We start from the raw sequence: 23,777 nt of genomic DNA, 5'->3' as shown, positions 1-23,777 counted from the left end.
GGTAATTATGGTTGACTCACTTGGTCTGAGTTCTGGTGTTTTATTTTTGAAAAAAATTTAATTACTGATTAAGTTCTTTTACTCTTTAAAGGACTATTCTTATTTAGTTAGTCAGTTTGGGTTAGAATTTTCTAGGAATTTATCCATTTTGTTTAAGTATTAAAATTGAGAGCATAACATTGTTTAAAGTATTATTTTTTTAAAATATTTATTTAGGCTGTGCCGGGTCTTAGTTGTGGCATGTGGGATTTTCCTTGCGGCATGTGGAATCTTTTAGTTGCAGCATGCGGACTTCTTAGTTGTGGCATGTGGACTCTTGGTTGTGGCATGCGGGATCTAGTTTTCTGACCAGGGATCAAACCCAGGCCCCCTGCATTGGGAGTGTGGATTCTTACCCACTGGACCACCAGGGAAGTCCCTAAAGTAGTATTATTTATTTATTTATTTATTTATTTATTTTTGCGGTATGCGGGCCTCTCACTGTTGTGGCCTCTCCCGTTGCAGAGCACAGGCTCTGGACGCGCAGGCTCAGCGGCCATGGCTCACGGGCCCAGCCGCTCCGCAGCATGTGGGATCTTCCCGGACCAGGGCACGAATCCGTGTCCCCTGCATCGGCAGGCGGACTCTCAACCGCTGCGCCACCAGGGAAGCCCACATTTTTCAGTTTTAAAGATTCTGTTTGGTTCTCTTTTACTTTTTTGTTTTTTGTTTTTTGCAGTACGCGGGCCTCTCACCGTTGTGGCCTCTCCCGTTGCGGAGCACAGGCTCCGGACGCGCAGGCTCAGCGGTCATGGCTCATGGGCCCAGCCGCTCCGCAGCATGTGGGATCTTCCTGGGCCGGGGCACGAACCCGTGTCCCCTGCATCGGCAGGTGGACTCTCAACCACTGCGCCACCAGGGAAGCCCTGGTTCTCTTTTAAGTCTGCCTGATCACTCTAGATCATCTGTCACTCATTTTTAATTCTACTCTTTTATTTCTTTGAACAATTCACATATACTAATTTTATATTCTATATCTAAAATATTAATATCTGAGATCTTTGGGGGGGCTTTATCAGTTGTTTTATTTCTATTGACTTTCATAATTATGGTTTGTTTCCTTATGTGTTTAGTGATCTTTGATTGTGAACTGATATTTAGTTGATTTTAATCTGGGAATCCTAAGTTCCTTCTGACTTGGTACTACTTTAGCCATTGAATTTATTTCAATTATTGTATTTTTTAATTGTCACAGTTATTTGGTTCTTTTTCACATCTCCTTACTTTTCATTTTTTTAAGCACATCTTTTATTCTTGTAATATCAATATATTAAACATTTAAAAAATATTTATTTATGTATTTATTTGGCTGCACCAGGTCTTAGTTGCAGCATGTGGGATCTTCGTTGCTGCATGCAGGATCTTTAGTTGTGGCATTCTGGAACTTTAGTTGCAGCATGAGAACTCTTAGTTGTGGCATGTGGGATCTAGTTCCCTGGCCAGGGATCAAACCTTGGCCCCCTGTATTGGGAACACAGAGCCTTAGCCACTGGGCCACGAGGGAAGTCCCATTAAACATTAAAATATATTATCTGATGATTCTGGTATCTGAAATCTTTGTAGGTCTTATTCTGATGTCTGTTGTGCCTTGTTTCCTTTGGTGTTTAGCAATTTAAAAAATTATAATCCATTTTCTTTGAAACTTTGGTGAAATTCTTTGAGGTTTTAGATGACATTGGGTTTCTACACAAATTATTGGCATTTGATTCTCTCAGGCACCTAGAGAACATTAACAGTCCAGGAACTACTTAAACTAAATTCTAACCTTGAGGCTTTCTCGTCTACTCAGAGTGATTTGGGGCATATGAGTGGTATTTGTAGTTACATATTTTCTGGGAAAATTTCTTCATTTTTTGTCTTCCATTAAGCAGTTTTCCTAGCAATCCTGGGGGTGGGGTGGGGGTTGAGGATGCTTTTGTTATGTATGATTCATTTTTTAGAAAAACTTTATTTACTAATAATTATAGTTAACAGGAAGTTGCAAAGCAAGTACAGTGAGGGTCAGTGTAATCTTTACCCAGTTTCCTATAATGGTTCTATCTGTATTATTGAAGTACAATATCAAAACCAAGAAATTGACATTGGAACAATGTGTGTGTGTGTGTGTGTGTGTGTGTGTGTGTGTGTGTGTGTGTGTGTCTCGTTCTACACCATTTTATGGCGTATGTGGATTCATGTAATCACCACCACAATCAAGATCCAGAACTATTCAATCATCACAAAGATCTCCATGCTATCTAACCTTCTTACCCCACAGCGATCAGTAATCTCTTCTCCATCTTTATAATTTTGTCCTTTTGTGAATGTTATATAAATGGAATCACACAGTATGTGACCTTTTGAAAATTGCTTCTTTTCACTAAGCATAATGTGCTTGTGACCCATCTAAATTGTTGTGTATATCAATAGTGAATTCCTATTAACTGCTTAGTAATGTTTCATATTAAGGCTATACTATAGTGTATTTAATCATTCACTTATTGAAGGACGTTTAGGTTTTTCTAGTTTGGGGATATTACAAATAAAGCTTTTATTAACATTTGTGAACAGGTTTTTGTGCGGACTTATGTTTTCATTTCTCTGGGATAAATGCCTAGGAGTGTGATTGCTGGGTTATATCTTAAGTGTATGTATGTTCACATATGTTTTTAAGAAACTGTATCTCTGCTGTTCTGTGGTTACACACTTAGGATTGCTGTGTCTCCTTGGTGGATTTACCCTTATCATTATGTTATGTTCTTCACTGTCCCTGGTAATTTTCTTTGCTCTTAAGTCTACTTTATCTGATATTAATGTAGCCAGTTCTGCTTTCTTTTCCTTTTTTTCCCCTATTCCAGCTTTTCTTTTCCTTCTTTTTTTTTTTTTTTTTTTTTGCGGTATGTGGGCCTCTCACTGTTGTGGCCCCTCCCGTTGTGGAGCACAGGCTCCAGACGCGCAGGCTCAGCAGCCATGGCTCACGGGCCCAGCTGCTCCGCGGCATGTGGGATCTTCCGGACCGGGGCACGAACCCGTGTCCCCTGCATCGGCAGGCGGACTCTCAACCACTGCGCCACCAGGGAAGCCCTCCAGCTTTTCTTTTGATTAATGTTACCATGGTATGTCTTTTGCCATCCTTTTACTTACTTTCTTTTTTTAAAAAAATATTTATTTATTTATTTGGTTGTGCCAGGTCTTAGTTGCAGCAGGTGTGCTCCTTAGTTGCGGCTCGCCGGCTCCTTAGTTCTGGCATGCGAACTCTTAGTTGTGGCATGCATGTGGGGTCAGTTCCCAGGCCCCCTGCATTGGGAGCACAGAGTCTTAACCACTGTGCCACCAGGGAAGTCCCCCTCCTTTTACTTTCAATCTACCTATATCATATTTGAAATGAACTATGTATATATGAACTATGCAGCTGGGTCTTGAGTCTGACTCAGTTTTAGAGTACAGCCCTGAAGCTCCAGCTTTATGAGTGTTTCCCCACACACACTCAAGCAGGCTTTGTTCTTCAAGCCTCTGAAAGCCTATGAAACCACAGAAATCAATATTCAATGTTACCAATTTGACAAATACCCTCAAGATGAAAGGCAGCTTTTGTGCTCCAGTTATCTAAGTTCCTGTCTTCACACTCAGTCCCTGACCTATGCATTTTCTCTCTTTAATAGTTTTCTGTGGGAAGGTTGGTGTGTGCGTGTAATCTGCCATGTTGCTGGAGAGCCAATATAATCCTCAAAACAACTCTCTGATAGGTATTGTTGCTCTCATCTTACAGATCATGAAAATGTATGACATTGTGAGAGATGATATAATATAATGGAAACACGTGAGGTTTTGAGGCAGGCCGACCTAGGCTTGAATTTTTGACTCCTCACTTAGTTAGCTGTGTAACTTTGGGCAATTTATTTAATCTCTTTAAAACTCAGTTTATTCACCCATATTATAATATTTCTTATAGTGTTGTTGGGGGCGTTAAATGAGAAATACATTAAAATGCTTAGTATTTTATTTAGTACCTAGCCCTGAATAAATAGTAGTTGCTCCTATCATCATTGTTCTAACTGTTGTAAAAGATTCAATAACCTGCCCCTGGTAATTCAGCTAGTACATGGCCAGGCTGAGATTCAGACTTAGGTCTGTGATTCTAAAGCCCATGCTCTTTTTCCTGCACCATGGCACTTTCCTTATCTTCCTTAGAAAATATTCACAGAGAAAAAAAGAAAAATAATAATTCACAGACTTTTCATACATTTATTTCTATCCTATCTAAATAATCCACAAATATTTAAATGGCTAGGTTTGGTGGAGAATAGAAAAAAAAAGAGTCTCAGCACTTGATCTCATATATTGCTAAACAGACTTCAATTCCCTCAGGAGCAGATTGTATTTAATGTAGTACTTAAATATTCAGGCTTTAGAATAAAGAAAAAAACTTATATTTGAGTCCCAGCTTCTCAACCTCTAAGATTCATAATTCCTGGTCTGTTAAATGGGAATAATAACATTAACTCCCTAATAGGAATATTGGGAGGATAAGATAAAATAAAGTAATATATTTAGAACGGGGCCTAAAACATGGTAAATGCTCCCAAATGGTAGCTGTTGTTATTACCAAAGGCAGAGACTGTTTTCTACATTTTTCATTCCTCCCATTAGTTCAGTCAGTCAACGATTTGTGCCTCTTTGTGCACTAAAGAACATACATGGCAATCAACCTGTTTGATACTAAACAGTGCACTAAATAAAAAGGATACTAAATTTGATTCCTTATAGCCAGAAGCTTATTATTTAAGATAAGCAAATCTGCTACAGAGCTTGCTTCATCACCTAAGAGTCTCAGAAACTACAGAAATACTTGGAAGCCATCATTCTCTCTGAGAATGTCTAAAGGTTTAAGTATCTTGGCATGTATAACAAAAGAAGTCTCTGTTTCTGCTTTGGAAGATAATTTTCTCTCTCCCACAAGCAAGGAAAAAAACAGAGAGAATTAAAAAAGACATTTCCTTTTCACTGGTTTATAAAGACCTCTTGTTCAAACTCATGATATAAAGAGATAAAGACATACATATTCACCCTCTACGAATAATCAGGAAAATCTGTATCAACAAAATTCAGATCATAATTACCTTCTTCTTTTGTTCTTCCCCATCCACTTATAAAACACTTCGTGTTTCGGTTCAGTCTTTGGAAAACACCAAAAGGTAGACAGATAGGCTGAATATAATCATTATATCTCACTGCTTTTTTTAAATGAAAAAGCGCAATATCATTTGCATAAGATTCCACATCGAAGTCTGGATGGATAATGATCGCTTTAACTTTCATCATCTTGGAGTGTGGCTGACGCCCATCTATGTTATTAGTTCCAATCACAGCTCTCCACATTACAGGATCTCTGAAAGAAAGTAAATGTTCTTATCTTAAACAGGTATTTAACTAAGTAAATATTCTTTTTTTTTTTTTTTTTTTTTTTTTTGCGGTACGCGGGCCTCTCACTGTTGTGGCCTCTCCCGTTGTGGAGCACAGGCTCCGGACGCGCAGGCTCAGCGGCCATGGCTCACGGGACCAGCTGCTCCGCGGCATGTGGGATCTTCCCGGACCGGGGCACGAACCCGTGTCCCCTGCATTGGCAGGCGGACTCTCAACCACTGCGCCACCAGGGAAGCCCCTCTTAATCTCCCACTAGTTTTTGTTTTTCTCATGTTAGATTAATAACAAAAAAATTAATCCTACTTTCATGTGACAAAGTCATAGCAAGTAAAAACCTAAATATTGTGATGTAGGAAAAGAGAAAAAGATCAATGGGACAGAAAGTCCCAAACGGATTCAGGTACATGAGAATTTAATATATGGTAGCAATTCTTACCAATGGACAAATGGATGAATTATTCAATAAATGGTATTGGGACAACTAGCTAACTAACAAACTAGTTTGAAAAGTGAAATAGACTTAAATCCCTGAAAATTATTAAACACTAAAATAAACTCCAAATGGATTAAATATTTAAACGCACAAAGCTTTTAGATAAAGACTTCCTATCTTTTAGAGATACATAAAGTGGTATGTCTGAGATTTCTTTCAAAATAATTGGAGGGGGAGTTGGCAAGAATAAAGATGAAACAAGATCAGCCATGAGTTGATAAACTGAAGCTGCATATTATGCATATGGGAATTCATTAAACTATTTACTTTTACAAATTTTTGAAATTTTAGAATGAAACATTTGGATATTAAATTAGGATGAGAAGTTTAAAAATTAAACCAGAAAGAAAATAGAGATGAATACATAACATTGTTATGAGAAAGGACTTTATGCATTCCAGTGGACTGTATCTCTGTGAAAACACAATTTTGCCTTTTTGTAATTCTATTTGAGCAAGTTGCAACATTCCACTGGACTATATCTCTGTGAGAAAGGACTTTATAAAGCATGACACTAAATATAAAAGAAGCAGCTAATGGATCTTGACGTCTTTAAAAGCAAAAAGCAAGCAGAAATCAAACCAAACCAAAAAATCTTCTGTAGGTCAAAAATCAACAATTAAAACCCCAAGTGGTTAATACTTACTGCATGTGAAATTTACAAATGCCGAAATTCCTTTCACCCTTCAAATTGGCAGAGTGTGTGTGTGTGTGTTTAATGATTATGCTCAGTGCAGACAAGAGTCAGAGGAACAAAGTTACTCTTATTCACTGAGGAAAATGTAAATAGATAGGCACTCTGGCAGCATGTACCAATAGCCTATAAAAGCTGCATTGATTTTGACACTGCAATTCTACTTCCTAGAATTTATTCCAAGGAAATAGAAGATAATTAGCTATCTTAAAATTGGACTAGGTAACCTCTACAAAGTTTGTAAAAATGTTTATACAGTCCTAGTTCTATTGTGTTTAAAAAGAAATTGTAGCTTAAATGCTTTAAGCTACTTTTATTTTTTTTATTTTTTTTTCACTTCTTTTTTTTTTTTATTAGTTTCTGCTTTATAACAAAGTGAATCAGTCATACATATACATCTGTTCCCACATCCCCTCCCTCATGCATCTCCCTCCCTCCCACCCTCCCCATCCCACCCCTCCAGGCGGTCACAAAGCACCGAGCTGATCTCCCTGTGCTCTGCGGCTGCTTCCCACTATCTATCTACCTTACGTTTGGTAGTGTATATATGTCCATGCCTCTCTTTCCCTTTGTCACATAAGCTACTTTTAAATAACGATGTTTGGGCTTCCCTGGTGGCGCAGTGGTTGGGAGTTCACGTGCCGACGCAGGGGACAGGGGTTTGTGCCCCGGTCCGGGAGGATCCCACATGCCGCGGAGCGGCTGGGCCCATGAGCCATGGCCGCTGGGCCTGCGTGTCCGGAGCCTGTGCTCCACAGTGGGAGAGGCCACAACAGTGAGAGGCCCGACTACCGCAAAAAAAAAAAAAAAAAAAATTAGATAATGATGTTTCTTTTCCAAATGTATACAATTTATCTTGAATTAAAATTTTTTCCCGTTTTATTGAGAAATAATTGACATACATCACTGTATAAGTTTAACGTGTACTGCATGTTGGTTTGATTTACATATATTGTAAAGCGATTACCACAATAGGTTTAGTTAACATCCATTATCTCATATAGATACAATAAAAAGGAAAGAAAAAATTTCTGCTGGTGATGAGAACTCTTAGGATCTACTCTCTTAACAATTTTCCTATATCATACAGCAGTGTTAACTATAGTCATCATGTTGTACATCACATTCCTAGTCCTTACTTAGAAGTTTGTACCATTTGACCACCTTCCTCCACTATCCCCTCCCCCCACATCCTGCCTCTGGTAACCAACCACAAATCTCATCTCCTTCTCTGAATTTGGTGGGGAATTTTTGTTTGTTTATTTTTATTTGATTCTACTTATAACTGAGATCCTGCAGTATTTATTTGTCTTTTTTTGTCTGACTTATATCACTTAGCATGATGCCTTCACAGTCCATCCTCAATGTCACAAATGGTAGGATTTCCTCATTATTTATGGCTGAATTACACACACACACACACACCACGTCTTCTTTATCCATTCGTCTATCAGTGGACACTTAGATTATTTCCATGTCTTAGCTGTTGTAAATAATGCTGCTATGAAATGGGGTGTAGGTATCTTTTCAAGTTAGTGTTTTCATTTCTTTTGGATATATTCCCAGAAGTAGAATTGCTGGATCATGTGATAGTACTATTTTTAAGTTTTTGAGGAACCTCCATACTGTTTTCCATAGTGGATATACCAATTTACACACTCCCATCAGTGGTGCACAAGTGTTCCCTTTCCTCCACATCCTTCCCTTGATGGTGGCCATTGTGAGGTGATATTTCATTGCAGTTTTAATTTGCATTTCCCTAATGACTAGTGAGTTGAGCATCTTTTCACGTACCTGTTGGCCATTCATATATCTTCTTTGGAAAAATGTCGATTCAGATCCTTTACCCATTTTTAAAATTGGATTATTTATTTTTTTGCTATTGAGTTGTATGAGTTCTTTATATATTTTGGATATTAATGCCTTATCAAATAGATGATGTGCAAATATTTTTCCCATAGGTTATCTTTTCACTTTGTTCATGTTTTCTTTTTCTGTGTGTTTTTTTTTAGTTTGATGTAGTCCCACTTGTTTTTTTATTTTGTTGCTTGTGCTTTAGGTATGATTTCCAAAAAATCATTACCAAGACCTATGTCAAGGAGGTTTTTTTCCCTGTGTTTTCTTCTAGGAGTTTCACGGTTTCAGGTCCTACATTTAAGTCATTACTCCATTTTGAGTTAATTTTTGTTAATGGTACAAGATAGGGGTCAAGTTTCATTCTTTTGCATGTGAATATCCAATTTTCCCAGCACCATTTATTGAAGAGACTTTCTTTTCTCCACTGAGTATGCTTGGCTGTCTTGTCAATTATTAGTTGACTGTATGTGCTTGGGGTTTTTTTGTGGGCTCTCAATTCTGTTCCAAGGTCTATTTGTTTTTATGCCAGTACCATACTGTTCTAATTACTATAGCTTTATAGTATATTTTGAAATCAGGAAGTGTGATGCCTCTGGTTTTTTTGTTCTTAGGATTCAGGATTCCTTTGGATATTTGGGGTCTTTTTTGATTTCACATAATTTTTAGGGGTGTTTTGTCTATTTCTGCAAAAAGTGCCATTGGAATCTTGATAGGGCTTGCATTGAACCTATAGATAGCTTTTGGTAGTATTGACAGTTGAACAATATTAATTCTTCCAATCCATGAACATACCTTTCCATTTGCTAGTGTCTTCTTTATTCCTAAGTATTTTATTGTTTTTGATGCTGTTGTAAATGTAATCAATTCTTTTATTTCTTTTTCAGAGAATTCATTGTTAGTGTATAGAAATGCTATTGATTTTTGTGTGCTAATTTTGTACCCTGCAACTGAATTCTTTGATTAGTTCTAATGGTTTTTTGGTTGTGTCTTGGGATTTTCTATATATAAAATCATGTCACTTGCAAATAGAAACAATTTTACTTCTTTTCCAGTTCTCATACCTTTTATTTCTTTTACTTGCCTTATTTATTTATTTTTGCGGTACGCGGGCCTCTCACTGTTGTGACCTCTCCCGTTGCAGAGCACAGGCTCCGGACATGCAGGCTCAGCGGCCATGGCTCATGGGCCCAGCCGCTCCGCGGCATGTGGGATCTAACCGGACTGGGGCACAAACCCGTGTCCCCTGCATCGGCAGGCAGACTCCCAACCACTGCGCCACCAGGGAAGCCCTACTTGCCTTATTTTTTAAAAAATATTTATTTATTTATTTATTTTGGCTGTGCCAGGTCTTAGTTGTGGCATGTGGGATCTTTAGTTGTGACATGTGGGCTCTTAGTTGCAGCATGCCTGTGGGATCTAGTCCCCTGACCAGGGATCGAACCCAGGCCCCCTGCATTGGGAGTGTGGAGTCTTACCCACTGGACCACCAGAGAAGTCGCTCTTTTACTTACCTTATTGCTCTAGCTAGGACTTCCAGTACTATGTTGAATGGGAGTGTGAGAGTGGGCAGCCTAGTCTTGTTCCTGATCTTAGAGGAAAAGCTTGCAACCTTTCAGCATTGAGTATGATGTTAGCTGTGGGCCTGTCATGTATGGTCTTTCTTATGTTGAGATATGTTCCTTCTATGCCTAATTTCCTAAGTATTTTATCATGAATGGATGTTGAATTTTGTCAAATGCTTTTTCTGTGGCTATTGAAATGATCATATGATTCTTTTCTTTCATTCTATTAATGTAATGTATCACATTGATTGATTTGCACATGTTGAACTATCCTTGCATCCCAGGGATAAATCCCACTTGATCATGGTGAACAATGCATCCTTTTAATGTGCTGCTGAGTTTGGTTTGCTAGTGTTTTGTTGATAATGCTGCATATATATTCATCAAGGATATTGTTCTGTAGTTTTCTTTTCTAGTAGTGTCCTTATCTGTCTTTGGTATTGGTAATGCTGGACCTTGTAAAATGAGTTTTGGGAGGTTCCTTCCTCTTCAATTTTTTGGAAGACTTTGAGAAGGATTGGTGTTAATTCTTCTTTAAACATTTGATAAAATTCACCAATGAAGCCATCTGGTCCTGGGGTTTTCTTCTACGGGAAATTTTTGATTACTGACTCAATCTCCTTACTATAATTGATCTATTCAGATTTTCTGTTTCTTTCTAATTCAGTCTTGGTAGGTTGTATGTTTCTAAGATTTTTTTCATTACTTCTAGGTTATCCAGTTTGTTGGCATCTAGTTGTTTATAGTAGCCTCTTATGACCCTTTGTATTTCTGTGGTATAAGTTGTAATGTCTCCTTTTTCATTTATAAGTTTGTTGATTTGGGTCCTCCCTCTTTTTTTCCTTGGTAAAGCTAGCTAAGGGTTTCTCAGTTTTGTCTATCTTTTCAAAGAACCAACTGTTATTTCGGTTAATCTTTTATTTTTAATTATTATTTTATTTATTTTTGGCTGCATTGGGTCTTCGTTGCTGCGTGCGGGCTTTCTCTAGTTGTGGCAAGCGGGGGCTACTCTTCATTGCAGTGCACAGGCTTCTCATTGCAGTGGCTTCTCTTGTTGTGGAGCATGGGTTGTAGGCACACAGACTTCAGTAGTTGCAGCACGCGGGCTCAGTAGTTGTGGCACGCAGGCCCTAGAGCATGCAAGCTTCAGTAGTTGTGGCGTATGGGCTCAGTAGTTGCAGTGCACAGGCTCTAGGTGTGTGTGGGCTCAGTAGTTGTGGCGCACAGGCTTAGTTGCTCCGTGGCATGTGGAATTTTCCCAGACCAGGGATCGAGCCCATGTCCCCTGCATTCGCAGGTGGATTCTCAACGACTGCGCCACCAGGGAAGTCCCTGGTTAATCTTTTATATTGTTTTTTGTTATCTATTTAATTTATTATTGCTCTAATCTTTATTATTTCCTTCCTTCTAATTTTAGGATCATCTTTTTCTAGTTCTTTAAGGTGTAGAGGTAGGTTGTTTATTTGGGATCGTCTTGCTTCTTTTTTTCTTTTTTTTTTGCGGTACGTGGGACTCTCACTGTTGTGGCCTCTCCCATTGCGGAGCACAGGCTCCGGACGTGCAGGCTCAGCAGCCATGGCTCACGGGCCCAGCCGCTCCGCAGCATGTGGGATCTTCCCGGACCGGGGCACGAACCCGTGTCCCCTGCACCAGCAGGCAGACTCTCAACCACTGCGCCACCAGGGAAGCCCCGTCTTGCTTCTTAATGTATGCATTTATTGCTCTGAACTTCCCTCTTAAAACTGCTTTTGCTGCATAAGTTGTGTTTCCATTTTTGTCTCAAGATACTTTTTAATTTCTTCTTTGATCCACTGGTATTTTTTTTTTTAGGAGAGAGTGTTGTTTAATTTCCATGTAGTCATGAATTTTCCAGTTTTCCTCTTTTATTGATTTCCACTTTCATGCCATTGTGGTCAGAGAAGATCCTTGGTATGGTTTCAATCTTCTTGAAGTTGCTAAGACTTGTTTTGTGGCCTAACATATGGTCTGTCCTCGAAAATGTTCTATGTGCACTTGAGAAATAATCTGCTGCTGTTGGTTGGAATGTTCTGCGTATGTCTGTTAAGTCCATCTTGGTCTATAGTGTTATTTAAATCTGCTATTTCCTTATTGATTCTCTATCTGGATGATCTGTCCATTGTTGAGAGTTGGATATTAAAGTCCCCAACTATTATCGAATTGCTGTTTATTTCTCCCTGTAACTCTGTTAGTTTTTGCTTTATATATCTAGGTGCTCCAATGTTGGATGCATAAATATTTACAATTGTTATACCTTCTTGATGGATTGACCCCTTTATCATTGTGTGTTGACCTTTTTTTGTTTCTTTTTACCATTTACATTCAAAGTCTGTTTTGTCTAATATAAGTACAACTACCCTTGATTTTTTGGGGTAACCATTTGCTTGAATGTCTTTTTCCATCCCTTCACTCTCAGTCTATGTGTGCCTTTAAAGCTAAAGTGAGTCCCTCGTAGGCAGCATATTGTTGGACAAAGACTTTCCTGAACAAACAAAAGCTGAGAGAGTTCATTACCACTAGACTAGCCTTACAAGAAATGCTAAAGGAAGTTTTTTGACTGAAAGTAAAAGGACACTAATTAACATCATAAAGACATTAAAAGGTAGTGCAAAACTCACCGGTAATGGTAAATATATAGCCAAACTTAGATTCTGTAATTTGGTAATAGTGGTGCATAATTTACTTACAACTTTAAAAGTTAAAGGGATTAAAATAGTAAAAATAACTATAACAACACTAATCTATTAGTTACATAATATAAAAAATATGTAAATCATAACAGCAATAACCTAAAATGTGAGGTGGAGGAGAAGCAAAAGTGTAAAGTTTAGGAATTCTATTGAAGTTAAGTTGCTAACATCTTAAAATAGCATGTTATAGGGGCTTCCCTGGTGGCACAGTGGTTGAGAGTCTGCCTGCCAATGCAGGGGACACGGGTTCATGCCCCGGTCCGGGAAGATCCCACATGCCGCGGAGTGGCTGGGCCCGTGAGACATGGCCGCTGAGCCTGCGTGTCCGGAGCCTGTGCTCCGCAACGGGAGAGGCCACAACAGTGAGAGGCCCGCGTACCGCAAAAAAAAAAAAAAAAAAAAAAGTGTGTTATAATTTTAAGATAGTTTATGTAAGCTTCTTGACTCAAGGTAAAAACCTGTAGCAATTACACAAAAGGACTTGATAAAGAAGTCAAAGCATACTGATACCAAAAGACATCAAAACACAAAAAAGACAGCAGGCTAAGAAACAGGGAACAGTGGATCTACAAAACAACCAGAAAACAATTAATAAATGGTGATAGTAAGTCCTTACCTAGCAATAATTACTTTAAATGTAAACAGATTAAATTCTCCAATCAAAAGACATAGAATGGCTAAATCAACTTATTTTACTTACCTATTTCAATTTATATTCAGACTGTAAGATTAAAAAACAGGTCATATGCACTGAAAAGTATAAAACATTGCTGAAAGAAATTAAAGAAGACAAATAAATGGAAAGACATCGCTTGTTCATGTATTGGAAGACTTAATATTGTTAAAATGACAGTACTACCCAGAATGATCTATAGATTCAATGAAATACCTATAAAAATCCCAGTGATGCTTTTGCAGAAATAAAAAACCCATCCTAAGATTCATGTGGAATATCAGAAGACCCCAAATAGCCAAAATAATCTTGAAAAAGAAGAATAAAGTTGGAGGACCATACTTCCTGATTTCAAAACTTACTGAAAATCTACAATAACTGAAACAGTGTGGTACTAGCATAAGGGCAGATATATATACCAATGGAAAAGAATAGAAAGCCCCGAAATACACCCTTGCATATGTGGCCAATTGATTTTTAACAAGAGTGCCAAGATAATTCAGTGGAGAAAGGAAAGGCTTTTCAACAAATGGTGCTGGGAAAATTAGATATCTACATACAAAAGAATGAAATTGGACCCTTACACCATATGCAAAAGTTAACTCAAAATAGAACAAAGACCAAAATAAGAATAAAGCTATAAAACCCTTAGAAGAAAACACAGAAGAAAAGCTTCATGATATTGGATTTGGCAGTGATTCTTGGATATGACACCAAAAGCACAGGCAACAAAAGAAAAAAAATAGATAAATTGGACTTGATCAAAATTAAAAACTTGTGCATCAAAGGACACTTTCAAGAGAGTGAAAAGACAACCCACAGAATTGAAGAAAATATTTGTATATCGTATGTTTGACAAGGGATTAATATCTAGGATATATAAAACACTCCTACAGCTCAACATCCACAAAAAACCCAGACAGCCGAGTTCAAAAATGGGCATAGGACTTGAATAGACGTTTCTCCATAGAAGAAATACAGGACTGCCCCGTTGGTCCAGTGGTTAAGAATCCATGCTTCCACTGCATGGAGCACGGGTTCAATCCCTTGCCCAGGAGCTAAGATCCTGCATGCCACATGGTGTGGCCAAAAATAAAATAAACCTTTAAAAAAAAAGAAGAAGAAATACAAATGGCCAGAAATCACATGGAAAGATGCTCAACATCACTAATCATTAGGGAAATGTGACTCAAAACCACAATGAGGGACTTCCCTGGTGGCCCAGTGGTTAAGAATCCACCTGCCAGTGCAGGGGACACGGGTCTGAGCCCTGGTCCGGGAAGATCCCACATGCCGTGGAGCACCTAAGACCATGCACCACAACTACTGAGCCTGTGCTGTAGAGCCTGTGAGCTACAACTACTGAGCCGGAGCACCTAAAGCCCATGCTCCACAGCAAGAGAAGCCACCGCAATGAGAAGCCCATGAACTGCAACGAAGAGTAGCCCCCACTCGCCTCAACTAGAGAAAGCCCGCGCGCAGCAATGAAGACCCAATGCAGCCAAAAATAAATAAATAAATAAATTAAAACAACAACAAAACCACAATGAGATACCACTTCACACTCATTCAGATAGTTACTATAGTAATAGTGTAAGTAGTGAACTAGGGATATGGAGACTGATATTCTGAATCTACTTCTCATCAGTGGGGAGTATTGGGGGACAAAAAGAAGCAAATTTAAGAGATACTGCACAGAGAGAGTCAGCTGTCAAGGTAATGGAACTGTTGGTGAGGCTGTTATCTGAGAAAATAGAGAAGGGATAGAATTGAGGGAAGATTTTTTTTTTTAATAAGATGGGAATTTAATCTAAACTTTATACCTGATTTTGACCACTTCCAGATTTAGCATGCCATAATAACACTTAGAACAGTTGATAGTCATTTTTTAAAAATTAATTAATTAATTATTTTTGCCCGTGCTGGGTCTTCGTTGCTGCACGCAGGCTTTCTCTAGTTGCAGTGAGCAGGGGCTACTCTTCGTTGCGATGCGTGGGCTTCTCATTGCGATGGCTTCTCTTGTTGTGGAGCATGGGCTCTAGGTAAGCGGGCTCAGTAGTTGTGGCTCGCAGGCTCTAGAGCACAGGATCAGTAGTTGTGGCTCGCAGGCTCTAGAGCACAGGATCAGTAGTTGTGGCACACGGGCTTAGCTGCTCTGCGGCATGTGGGATCTTCCTGGACCAGGGCTCGAACCTGTGTCCCCTGCATTGGCAGGCAGATTCTTAACGTCTACGCCACCAGGGTAGTCCCAGTTGATAGTCATTTGACTAAAAACACAAGTTATTTATAAACCACTTAGTATGTATTCACTTTTGTATACAGATTGTAATCCAAGAAAAACAAAATGGTAAATTAAGAGTTCAGATATCTTAGATAAGACTTGATTTCTGGGCTTCAGAAAGATGTGGAAACTTTTCCTGAAGAAACTTTTCTTGCTTGCTTGCTAAACTTGTCTTCCTTGCTTTGATGCAGGCTTGTTTCTCAATTCTCAGTCTGACAAAACGTTCCACGTATGGCACTGCAAAGAATCGTTTTCTATTGTTTGTTTTATTTAGGTACCAAGGTATAGGCCACTGCTTGAACTTGTGCCAGATGATTCTTCCAAAGATGTCTCTTCTCCAAGAACCAGGTCTAGCTTTTTCTTGACCAGTCTGAAGAAGTCTGAGGGCATCTTCCCTTTCCTGGACAACTTTATCTAATGCATCCATGGAATCTACTACCTTTTCTAACCGCTTCAGACTTGGCATTGGCAACCTCTGCCGCTTAGCCTCCTGATCTAGAGTTAGGAGCATGTTTCTTTCAGGAGAACATACCAAAGTTTATGTAAATCTTCATTACTTTTGTTCCTTAATTGCTGACAGGTCCATGAAGCTCCCTGTGCTAGCAGGGGCCTGAGGACTTATTAACCACCTGAAAGCCTTCAGGGCTGCCGAGACTCTTCTCTAGAGGAAAGAGTTTAAAAGTTCATGTTTGGACTTGTTGGGAATGTGACTCCAATATATATGTATAGTAGGGAGCTGGAAATACGACTCAGCTGGAGAGACTTGGGAGTTGCCAGGACATGATGACTCCTAAAACAGAAGTAGATGAGACATCTCTAGGGAAGAGTACAGACGATAAGGCAAGAGGATAGAAGGTGGAACTCTTGAAAATACTGCCATTTAAAAGAAGACAAAGACTCAAGGAATAAGGAAAAAAATTTTTTAAGGTAGAGAATAGTGGTGTCTTAAAAATCAAGAAAAGAGGTAGGAGGGAATTCCCTGGCAGTCCAGTGGCTAGGAATCCAAGCTTTCACTGCTGAGGGCCCGGGTTCAATCCCTGGTTGGCGAACTAAGATCCCACAAGCCATGTGGCATGGCCAAAAAAAAAAAAAAAAAAAAAAAAGAGGTAGAACAGCAGTCAACTTTGCCAAATGTTATACAGATGAAATAGGATGGGAATTGAGAAGAGGTCATTGGATTTGGCATAGAGGTGGGTCTTTTTTTTTTTTTTTTTTTTTTTGTGGTATGTGGGCCTCTCACTGTTGTGGCCTCTCCCGTTGCGGAGCACAGGCTCCGGACGCACAGGCCCAGCGGCCATGGCTCACGGGCCCAGCCGCTCCGCGGCATGTGGGATCTTCCCAGACCGGGGCACGAACCCGTTTCCCCTGCATCGGCAGGCGGACTCTCAACCACTGCGCCACCAGGGAAGCCCGAGGTGGGTCTTTAATAGGGTGTTCTAGCTACAAAAATCAGACTGCAATTGGGATTTTATGAGTCAATGCAGGTGAAACAAAAGGGAGTCTTTCTTTCAAGGAGTCTAGTAGTGAAAGGAAGAACAGAAACAGGTAGGGTTTGTTTGTTTGCTAAATAACGATGAGGTGACCTAAACATGTTTGAAGGCTGTAGGGAAGAAGCAAGAGGAAAATATTGAAAAATACTAAAGAGACAATGATGTGTAGTGAAACAGCTATAGATTTGAGACTAGGTTTAAATCAATAGGTTGCCACTTTACAGCAATGTGATCTTGGGAAAATTACCAAATATCTCTGATCTCTGACTCCTCAGGTGTGAAGTGGAGATAACAGCTATCTCAGAGGGCTTTTTTAAAATATAGAGTTATACGTAACATTCTTAAACAGTACCTAATCTCAGAGCAGGTCCTTCATGTTATAAGAAGGAATAAGGGATAACTGATGGTGCAAGGTTTAGGAAATGAGGGGGAACAGGATTAGAAGTAGCAGAGTCTTCTGAAACAGGAAGTACTCCTGAAAAATACAGACTATGCCTCAGTAATGTCGACTTCCTCAGCACCTAGCCCAGTCCCTAGTATATAATATACATTTAGTAAATGTTTGTTGAGTAAAGGGGTAAAAATATCAATAAGATTTAGCCTTGAGAACTGTTAAGTGGAATATTAGTATTATCTTCATATGCTTGGAAGAGTAATGAGGTTTAATATATATGGCTTCAGAAGGCAGAATGAAAATCAAGACACTTAGTTCAACATAAGGAAAGGCTTTCTAAGAAATAAAGCACAAAATTTAAATGAAATTCTTTCCGAGGTGGCAGTTCATCATCACAAGAGGTGTTTCAAGTAGAGAGCCAAATGATATAGTTATGGTTATGTGTGTGGATTTTCATTATGACACACCTGGATTTGATCCCTGATTTCACTGCTTTCCAGTCAGGGTCTCCCTACAGCAAAGAGTGGTTGTGAAGAGTAGTGGAAATTGTGTCTGAAAAAATGCCTGACTCAATGCATTAAAGCAATAATTATTTCAGACTAGAGAACCCTTTACTTCAATATTTTAAGAAGGATTCATATACAGGACAGAGAATTGAACCACACCTTTAAAATACCTCTTTGAACTCTAAGATTTTATGACAATGTAACAAAGCTATATTATTTGACCAAGGTGGTATATCTAGTAGGTTCTGGAATCTTACTTAAAGCCACTGCACCACAAAGTGTCAGAGGAGGACTAGGATACAGGTCGCCCCTCTCCAAATGCATTGTTCTCCCCACCGTGTCAAAGGAACAGACTAGTAAAGGCACAATATCAGGACTTAATAGGTGAGAAGAGCTTTTCCAAGAATCTTCAAACCATACCAAGCAGGCTTTTCCTTCCTTGGTTTAAGGTTTGAAAGCTGTTGAAAAGCAGTTTTTACTTAAAGACAGCATTTTAGAAAAGAGTTGTAAAACACCCACACCTGAAAGACCAGAATTGATTTCTAACTCTGAAGCTTTTTTCTACATCTTTTTCTATACCCTTGGGTTTACCTTAATAGCTTCCCATTTTTCTGATCTCTGTTCTTTAAGAGGCCAATTTATGGAACTGAAATGCATGTTTTAAAAATGTGGTAAACAGATTAAAAGATTAAAACCTTAAGAACCCCATCAGGCCAGTTACCCTCAGTTGAATTTTGAAGTTGTTGTTAGTTTTTCTTAGAGACTTTTCATTCTTCTCCGAGGTAGCTCATAAAAATTAGAGACTAAAGAGAGACTGTATGACAGGTACCACGGTTTTCCACAGTATTTATCTTAGAGCTTCATTTTAAATGTTAGGAGGGTCATAAAGTTCTATTACAACTGTAGTAAATCTATTTCTCTAAGACTGACATCATCCATAGACTCAATAAATATTTATTATGTCTCCTATAAAGTAGGCCAACTCCTGTATTAGTACCAGAAATACAAAATAAAACATGTAGTCCTTGTCTTCATGGACTTGTCTCACCATGATCTAATGGTGAGAAAGACAAATACATGATTACAATACAATAATTTTTAAAGCTAAAAGAAAAGCTATTTATTATTTAAAGCAAGGTCCAACAAACTACAACCCACAGGCCAAATCTGGCCTGTCTCCTATTTTTATATAGCCCATAAACAAAGAATGTTTTTTACACTTTTAAATGGTTGGGGAAAACCCAAAATGACAAAATAGGATTTTGTTCAAATTTCAGTGTTCATAAATAGTTTGATTGGATCACAGCACACTCATTCAATGATGTATCATCTATGACCACTTTGGTTCTACTGTGACAGAGTTGAGTATGGCCTGCAAAGCCTAAAATATTTACTGTCTTTACAGAAAATGTTTGTTGACCTCTGACTTAAAGGACTTATTTCAACAAATATTCAGTGTACTATTCAGTATAAGGCATTATAGCTACTTGGAAACATATCGCTTAACTGAACATGGCTGAAGTCAAATGGTCCTCTGCCACTTCAAAATATCCCCCAAGAGAATAAAATAAGAGTTCTGTTCTGAATACATACCTAGTGTCCTTAGTGCAGTGGGCAGCCGTGAGGACCCATCTATTTTTCACTAAGCTTCCCGCACATACATGAGCAAGATATCTGCCAGACTGAATCTGTAGGCTAACTAGCCATGGCCATGCACCAATTTGAGCTTCTGTGCCCCCTACAATGCGAGACCCCTTGAACGTATTTGCAAGTGGTGCTGTTCCACAATCTAAAAATAAAAATGATATATTATTTGGACTGAATATATTATTATATGTATTACTGTATAATCTTAACACGTTAATATAATATTTGAAATTCCTATTTAAAAAACTCATAAAGCAAGCTGGATACCTAAGCCATGCCCATATTTTGAAAAAAAATCTTAGAGAGTTAAGACAAACATGGCTTAATTGCTTACTTACAAATAGAAAGACATTAAATCAGCACAATTCATCAATTTTAAAACTCTTCTCCTGAGAAGTACAACAATGAGGTAAGCTTCTCTGGCCAGGTATCACATTTTTCCCTGTGTGAAACGGCCACTAAAAGAGCCTGGGACTGGTCAACCAAGAACTACAAGTTCTAATACTTGCCATTTAACCTGTTGGGTTAATTCTTCTTAACTGTAGTATGAAAAAGTCACCTAACAGCCCTTTCATCTTTGAATTCTAATGAATTATTAGTCAGTAAAATGGGAATGACAAACCCCAGAATGTGTTGAGGCGCATATACAGACTCAGCAGTGTCTGGCACTTTTACTATTAGTACTACTACTACTACAGTCATTAAAATCAGACTGCTTGGATCCGTAAATTTTAGTTAAAGGCAGTTGGAAAAACAGAAAAGGAGGGCCCCAAATTCAAATACTACTTAAGTGGGAAAAAGGCAAGGACGACTGTCCAAAGAGAAGAACGAACAGATACTGCCCTTTGCGTTCAACCCTTCCTCTTCCGGGGCCTGGTGCTCTTTCTGCGCCCTGGGCCTCCCACTCATGGCCTCAGGCCACCTCCGACCTCCGGCCTGTTCCCGCGAGGAGCCGCGCCCACTCCTTTCGGAGAGTGGGTAGTGTTCTGAGCATATGAGAGCGCCCCCCAGAAACAACAGAGCAGCGCTCAGGAGCCGCAGCCCCATGTCGGAACTCCTGGTGCGCAAGATAGCGGCAGGCATTTCCTGCCCGCTCCCCCCGCCCCCGCCCCCTCCCCCCACCCCGCGAGCCTGTGGGCCCTCGGCCTGAGCAGCCTGGCAGAGGAGGTGGGCGAAGTGGGAGATGCGGGAGCTGTGCGGCTAGCTAGGTGCGGGGGGCGGGGTGGGGGGCGACGCCACGCAAGCGAAGTAGGCGAGGGGTTTTGATGGGGGCTGAGGGCTGTGAGGCTGCGGAAATGCCCGGATGAGTCAAGGCCTCAGCCGGTGTTCTAGTTACGCGACCAATGAAATGTCTCGCCCTCAGCCAGGATCTGGCGAGACCTTCCTGAGCCAGATATACACGCTTAGATGGTACAGTAGGACTGCTGTGGTGAGAGGTGAGCTGTTGGAACCTCTGGAGCGGCTCAGACTTCAAGGCCAGGAAGGCTTCCCGAAGTAAGAGCACCTAAACTGAAGTGGGAAAGCTGGGGAAGGGAGACGTAAAGCAGAAGGCAAAGCAAGTGTAGAGGTTGGGATTTGAGACAATGTGGGCATTGGGGGAGCCCAATTTCTGTAATGCACACTGATCTTATCATTAATTGTTTTGTAGTAGTTTACCTTCGACTGGTCACCTCAGGGTGAGCTGATTAAATCAAATGTAAGGACCTGCAGGGACTTCCCTGGTGGTCCAGTGGTTAAGACTCTGTGCTTCCACTACAGGGGACGCGGGTTCATGCCTCCAAGCGCACCCCCTCCTCCCCAGAATTAAGAACCTGCCTGGAAGTTGGGGACAAAGCCTGACTAAAGGTCACTGCACCCCCCCCACACACACACACCAGTCCCCAGCCTGAGAGGTACATTATTCCTTGCCCCATCAGAACCCCCAAGATGCCCCTTGACATTACAAACACTGTGGGAAAAGAGTGCAGATAAGTGGCACATAAAATTAACCACCATAGTAATAATAGTGCAATGTGTGTGTATAATTTTAGTTTTTTTTTTTTTTTTTTTTACTGTTTTCTGTTATCTTTCAGAGACTGAAGAGAGAAACCATGCCTTAAAATTTTTGATCAGGATATATAAGAGAAAAAACTAAGTTAAAGGCTTCTTCCTGGTTTTGTATTTGATTTGATTCTTTTTGGAGTCCAGGATTGTGTATGACCCTTCTTCCCTTTAGCAGATCCATTTACTATGGTTTTGGATATGCAGTAGTAGGCTTGGACCCTGCTTTGTACTTAGGGGTATAAGTATGCTCAGCATAATGAAAAGAAATTTTTCAGTGTGCAAAGGAGGAGAGAGAGGAAAGAAGCAGGCAGCCCCACAACATGGCAGAAGGCCAGGCCCGAGCCAAAAAGATACCTGTGAGAGTTTCACTGTGGTGGGTTGACCCATGGTTTTTAAGAACAATGATATGTAATGTTTGGTTTTCAGTTGTTTTATCATTGCTATCTTGAGCTGTGCTAAAGGTTTCCTCAGTTAACCCGACTCCTTCAGTAACAAGGGCACAGTGTGGGCTTGTGGTAGTCTGGGAGGCTGGTCACATGGTGGGGAATGAAAGTAGGGGTCAGCAAAAGGACAGCGCTGTTCTCATATCATCCTCCTAGTTTGTCATGGTTGGCTGCATTAAATCAAAGGAGCCTATTAGTTGAGCCTTACAGGTGGTAACAAGTGGAAAGAGAACAGAAGCTCCTGGGCTGAGCTAAAATCAGTGGGAGGGAAGCAGGTGGTATTGGATAAACAAGTTGCAGCATGAACTGACCTAACCCAGGAGCAGAACAGGAAATAAATTGACTGTTCCCCAAATAGTTTAGTGAAAGATGATACTTGAAAGGAGGGAAACTCAGTTGGGGTGTTTCTGTGGGGGAGGGTTGTGATCAGATTGGGTATGGCATTGTAAGCTGGGCAAGATGACTGGTCTTGCTGTGGCAGATAACAGACATTCAACAGATTTCTTTTCCATATCCTGATCAAAAACAGGTGCATGCAGCCAAGTCATGAAAGAGCAATGAAAAATGCAGTGGCCCAGTACATGCAAAGGTCCTAGGCCTGGATTTCCTCTGTCTTCTCCAGGTCTTCACTCTTCTCTCCTGCACTGCTACTTCCTTTCTTTGTGGGATCACTCCAGTCAGCAGACAGATATTCTCTGGTGTGGTAGGCAGCCTCCAAGATGGCCTTTAATTAGCCTTGTCTCCTGGTATTCATACCCTTTGTTAGCCCCCTCCCCTAAGTTGGCAACTCTAAGTTGGCTAGATTTAGTGACATGCTTGTAGCAAACAGATGGTGGCAGAGGGGATGGGCTGTCCCTTCCAAGACTAGATGATAAAAAGATTGTGACTTGTCTTGAACATTTTCTCTAGCTCTCTTGCTCTGAGGGAAGTTGGCTGCCATATCATGAGCTGCCCTGTGGAGTAGCCTACAGTCATAGTCGGTCTAACAGCCTACGAAGAAGCAAACCACACCACATGAGTGAGCTAGGAAGCAGATCTTTCCCAGGTCACACCTTCAGATGAGACCACAGTTCTGGCTAAGATCCTAACTGCAACCTCATGAGAGGCCTGAAGCCAGAGACATCCCCCAAGCCACACTCAAAATTCTTGACCCACAGAAGTTGTGAGATAACAAAATTTTGTTGTTTTAAGCTGCTAAGTTTTGGAATAATTTGTTACATAGCAGTAGATAATGCATCTTGTTTCTCCTATCTCTGAAGGAGGATGAGGGCATTAGTGCTGAGCCTGGGGCCTGGGGTAGGGTGGTGGGGTGATGTAGGGATGGTAGGGTTGATTGGGTCTGGAGTTAGGGGAGATTTTATTCTTCTTGGTTGTCTCTTGCTCCACTTGAGTTAGTGCTAGAAATCTTTTTTTTTTTTTTTTTTTTGCGGTATGCAGGCCTCTCACTGTTGCGGCCTCTCCCGTTGCGGAGCACAGGCTCCGGATGCGCAGGCTCAGCGGCCATGGCTCACGGGCCCAGCCGCTCCGCGGCATGTGGGATCTTC

The 23,777-nt window shown here is 40.2% G+C and overlaps 2 protein-coding genes across 2 annotated transcripts in view; both read right to left on the bottom strand.

Moving 5' to 3' along the window:
* The window catches only part of TMPRSS12 (transmembrane serine protease 12), a gene marked incomplete at both ends in the record, with an annotated part of 30,933 nt that extends 10,139 nt beyond the window's left edge, over positions 1-20,794 (bottom strand). Inside the window, 3 exons of the mRNA XM_079715679.1 lie at positions 5,139-5,407; positions 19,694-19,889; positions 20,587-20,794. Of these exons, the coding sequence (XP_079571805.1) occupies positions 5,139-5,407; positions 19,694-19,889; positions 20,587-20,794 (673 nt within the window). The remainder of the gene's footprint in view (positions 1-5,138; positions 5,408-19,693; positions 19,890-20,586) is intronic.
* LOC307060856 (large ribosomal subunit protein uL29m-like) lies at positions 15,799-16,298 on the bottom strand (the record flags this gene model as incomplete). Its single annotated transcript, XM_079715680.1, has 1 exon — positions 15,799-16,298. Exon 1 carries the CDS (start codon positions 16,219-16,221, stop codon positions 15,799-15,801), a length of 423 nt encoding a protein of 140 aa, XP_079571806.1. The 5' UTR covers positions 16,222-16,298.
* Positions 20,795-23,777: the final 2,983 nt, after the last annotated feature.

The sequence above is a fragment of the Hyperoodon ampullatus genome, assembly GCF_949752795.1.
Source record: "Hyperoodon ampullatus genome assembly, chromosome: 11".
NCBI lineage: Eukaryota > Metazoa > Chordata > Mammalia > Artiodactyla > Ziphiidae > Hyperoodon > Hyperoodon ampullatus.
Note: the sequence above shows the minus strand (reverse complement) of the source record. Positions and strands in the feature narration are given on the sequence as shown.